Here is a 4,910-nt window from a genome sequence, read left to right on the forward strand (position 1 = left end):
TGGGTCATGGTTCCATTTTTAGATAAGGAAACTGAGGGTCATAGAGGTTAAGTAACTTGCTCAAAGTCACACAGCCTGGAAGCAGCCTATTTTTCTGACTCTTAACTGAGATGTGTTTCTCAAGATCCATATAATGTCCCTGGCTCTTCCTGGACTGGATCAACGCAGCTTAAGGTTGTGGTGTCGAAGTTTGCAGTAAACACAAGTACACTTGGAACGGTAAGTGTACACGTCTCCCGAGCTCAGGGAGCTGGGAGGACAGTCGCCATGGCATGATGGGGGCGCTGCAGGGACTGTCAGAGAAGCAGGAACCATCTGATGGTCTGTGGAGCTCTCATCGTGACACATCTCCAAGGCCTGTCATAGTTCCAGAGTCTGCAAGTCCAGAGTCCAGGTGCTGGCAAGGCCAGGCTCCCTCTCAGCCCGCAGGGGAAGAAAACTTCCTTGCCTCCTCCAGCTTCTGGCAACTCCAGATGTTCCTCAGCTCGTGGCTGTGCCTCTCCAATCTCTGCCTCCACCTTCACGGGCCTGCTCCCTGCACGTCCCATTGTCTTCTCTCTGCACGTGTCTATCTCGGCCCGAATTTCCCCCCTTTTTAAGGGCCGGTCACTGGATTAGGGGCCATCCTAAGGGGGGCATTTTAACTTGATAACCTGTCAAGACCCTGTTTCCAAATGAAGGTCATATTCTGAGGCTCTGGGGGTCAGGTCTTGCACATATAATCCCGGTGGGACACAGTTCACCCCCTAACCCTCTCTTTGTGAGAACTGAATGTAGTAACACACGTAAAGCTCTGAACACAGTGCTCCCTAAATCGTATCCATAAGAAAAGCTCCTGGGTGCTCGGCACCTGTTATCCCACTGAATCCTCACAACCATTGAAACGATGAGGAAGCTGGGACTCGGAGAAGTTAAGGCATCTGTATGAAGTCACACAGCCTAAGTGGCAGAACCGAGAATCAACCCCAGGCCTATAGGAGGCTCCACTACATCACACAACACAGCAGTGGAGAGTGGGACCTGCTTGGAGGGATAGAAAGGGAGGGAGGAAAAGCTGAGCTTTCTGGGTTTGAGGGGCATGAACTGTTCTTGACAGCGAGTGGGTGGGCTGGCTCTCAGGCTGCCCGGGGAGGTGCTGGCAGGCCGCCAGGGTTCAGGGCCGCCAGGTCTGAGTCACTCTGTTGTGACCCAACCGGCCCGGCCGATACTCCAGGGCTGGGAGCGGGCCAGCTGCGGCTGAGGAATGTTGCCCAGAGAGTGGACACACTTCACTTCATTGTCAGCACACGGCTCTCCAGGAAGCCGAGAGGCGGTGCTTCCTTACAGAAGCTTGAAAGGCCGAGGCTACTCTCTCTTTCTCTCTCCCTTCCAAGGGTTCCCTACACCTAAGGGAAGTCAAGATTTTCTGTTCAGGTACAAATGTATTGACACACTCAAGCATCTATTTATTTATTCACTCACTCATTTACTTATCCACCTGTTCACCTAATGGCTCACTGATTCTATTCCTTCATTCATTCACTCATGCTCACATATTCACTCTTCCACCTATCCATCATTTATCCATTCTTCATTCATTCATTATCCATCTATCCATCCATCCATCCTTTATTAAGTACTTACCACGTTTTCCGCACAAGGCCACTCATTCCTTCCAAAGTACTTTTCTACCCACTTTTACTGCTATTTCAACTTGCATGTTGAGAGGGAAAGCCTGTGTACCAATGGGACCCCCCGATACTTGGCCTTCTGGTGGTGTGGTTCCCGAGTTTCCCCCTCAGGAGGAAGCTTGGGAAACATGGACAGTTGGTCACCTGCACAGCCTTAGTCTGCATGTGAGAGCCAGTGACGGCCTGCTGAGACGTGGGGCTCCCGAGGGCCGTTTGTCCTGTGGACCCCTTCCCACATTCTGATGCCAGGACTGTGCATAGTCCTGGGCGCTGTGTCTCCAGGGGGACGACTTCCGGTTATTGGGCTCCTGTGGATCTGCGCCTCTCCTCGAGGAACACCGTGGGGCTGCTCTTCTTAGTGCAAAGGCAAATACGCTGCCTGGGAGGGTCCCTGACACCCAGAGCCTTAGACTAGGGCGGGCTGGGCCAGGGCAATTCAGGGGAGACCACAACATTCTGTCCCAGCCAGAGAACAGTGTAGAGACTTCTGGCCCAGGACAGATATAGAAATAGGACACAAGCTAGGGAAGCCAGGAGGAACACCCCTTCCTCATTCCTGCTCCTACACATTCCAGGCTACCTGTCGGTTCCCAGGGAGGCCCTTCCCATTTCCTGCTCCCTTAGCTTCCATCCTCCCTCCCTACACTGACTCTGCCTTTTTCACACTCTCTACACACTCCTGCTGGCTTGCTTTTCTGTTTCCTGGCAAATGTCACCGTCCCCATTTTACAGAGGAGGAAGCCAAGGCTCAGAGAAGGTGGGAGACCTGTTCAAAGGCACAGAGGCTGTGGCCAAGCCAAGGCAAAAACCCCTGGGTAATAGATTATTTTTCCCATCCACATTAGGTATTTTATTAATGTAGTTTTATTTAAAATCAGTTGTCTGTAGGTAATAATAATGGCAATACAAATTGTATTTCATGACAGTTTTTTAAAGGTGCTATTTCTACTTTACCTCAGTGGAGGCAGGTGGGCAGGGCTCAGGGGTGCGTGCGTGTGCGTGTGTGTGTGTGTGTGTGTGTGTGTGTGTGTGTGTCTGTTTGTAGGTGGCCCTGGCTGAGCCAGCCCTGCCAGGGAGGAGGTTGGACAACTGTCCCGGTGTGGGGGTGTCTGGGAACTGGGCGTGCCACAGGTGCCACAGAGGCCCAGCAGCCTTCCTCCTTCTCGAGTTGTCGATTGAGTCAGCTCCACAGCAGCAGCAGCAGCGCAGCGGCTGGCCTGGTCGCCGTGAGGGTTCCAGCCCATGGCAGAGCCTGCCCTTCTCCCTGCCGCCCAGATGAAGAGGCTGGCCCCGGTGTCACTGGCCTCACCATGTCCCCGGATCCCACGGGCCCGCATCGCCAGGCAGCCGGGGCGCTGTGCCTGGCGCTGGACTGACCTGGGCTGCAGGTATGGGAGTCCCAGGAGGGGATGGGAGAGGTTTGGGCCATTGGTGTCTTAGGGCCAAGGCTGAGGAATGAGGGGACCAAGCTGAGGGCCTACTATGTGCCAGGGGTCTATGTCATCTCAGTCTTCATAACACCCCTGTGAGGCAAGGTTCCCTTCCCATCCTACAGAAGAGGAAACAGAAGCTCTGAGAGGTCAAGTAAACCGACTGCCGGGCGGTGGAGCTGTGTTTCAAACCTTGGTCCGTGGGACCCCAAATCCAGACCCTTCCTGGGATACGACACTGCCCTGGCCTCCTGCTGCTGGCCTCCGGCTGCTGGCCTCCTGCCAAGGGTCACGGATTTGGGGAGTCTTAGAAATGTGAGTGACCCTCATTATATGCTGTTTCCCCTTCTCCTGGATGTAGAGAGTATTAGGGGGACCCTGGGGTTTATTTGGGGTTTGGGATTCAGGACCTTAAGCTATGGAGCCTCAGCTGGGTCAGTGTGGCTGTGTGGTCACTTGGGCTGACAACTGTGTCACTCCTCCTCCTTGCTCAGCCTGCCTCTGACAGCCAGGCCAGAAGTTTTAAAAAGTCATTTCTCCCCATGTATGATTTCAGCGTATTACAATACGATTGTTACAGAAATTCAACGGTGCGGAAGGATCTATGCCTATTCTCCAAAACTTACTGTTTAAATTTTAGCATATAACTGAGGGGAATTTTTTGACAAGTATAAACCAATACTTATGTGGTTCTACACAAATAGGATCATGCTACCTGTGTGCTTCCAGGCGTCCTTTGATCCTCTAATTAGTGTTATGGACATCAGTGATATAAAGATCTAACTTGTTCATTTTAATGGCCTCCCAGAATCCAGCTTTATGGATGTCCTTTGGTTAATTTGAACCAATTGATGTCCTAGCTAATGGGCAATTAGACTGGTTCCAATATTTAACGATTCTAAGCAATACTTCAATGAACGTCTTTGAGGATTTGTGTGGGTAAAAGTCATTTCTGGAAGGGTAATTGCAGGTTTAAAAGAAACAATTGGAACTATGAGAGATCCTGCCCAATCACAGTCCAAAAATGTTCTAGCTCAGAACATACCTACAGCAGGGAACCTCCCTTTGTCCCACTCATTTCCACCCAGGACCTGAGGACCGACCGTGGCCTGTAGGTGGAAAGCAGATTTGGGGAGTAGGAAATCCTGATCCTAGAATAACTGAGCCCACAGAGCTCCCCGACGCGGGAACAACTTCTAGGCCCAGGGAAGAGGCAGCGAGCTCGGGGAGATCATTTGATTCACAAAGCATATTCAATGGGCTCCTATGCATGGCAGGCCCAGGCCAAAATTACTCAGGATATGTGATTTTATTGAGAATTGATCTTAATAAGCCAAAGACATGACTGTTTATCTCTATCTATCTATCTATCTATCTATCTATCTATCTATCTATCTATCTATCATCTATCATCTATCACCTATTTATCCATCCATCCATCCATCCACTCACCCACCTATCCATCTACCTACCTACCTACCTACCTACCTACCTACCTACCTACCTACTTATCGTGGCTGTTCCCCTGACCTTAATCTCGTGGTTCCTTGTGATCCCTGAGGCCATTAATATTAAGTTCACATAAGAGTACCTGACATATTGAATGTGCTCAATACTTACTGGATGAATTTTGTTGCATTCCCTTTTTTACTTCAAACAAAACAAAACAAACAAAAATAATACTCTTACTTCCAGAAGTTTTTCAAACTCCAGAGTTCTGTAAATCTTTTATTTGAATTTAATCTTTATTATAATTTTGAGTATTGAAAAACTACTCAAAAGACATCACATACCTGAAGTGATCTTAATA

The 4,910-nt window shown here is 50.0% G+C and overlaps 1 protein-coding gene across 1 annotated transcript in view; it reads left to right on the forward strand.

Moving 5' to 3' along the window:
- The first annotated feature begins 2,912 nt into the window (after positions 1 to 2,912).
- The window catches only part of ARHGAP40 (Rho GTPase activating protein 40), a 36,711-nt gene continuing 34,713 nt past the window's right edge, over positions 2,913 to 4,910 (forward strand). Inside the window, exon 1 of the mRNA XM_023534453.1 lies at positions 2,913 to 3,058. Within this exon, the coding sequence (XP_023390221.1) occupies positions 2,913 to 3,058 (146 nt within the window). The remainder of the gene's footprint in view (positions 3,059 to 4,910) is intronic.

The sequence above is a fragment of the Pteropus vampyrus genome, unplaced genomic scaffold (genome assembly GCF_000151845.1).
Source record: "Pteropus vampyrus isolate Shadow unplaced genomic scaffold, Pvam_2.0 Scaffold125, whole genome shotgun sequence".
Lineage (NCBI taxonomy): Eukaryota > Metazoa > Chordata > Mammalia > Chiroptera > Pteropodidae > Pteropus > Pteropus vampyrus.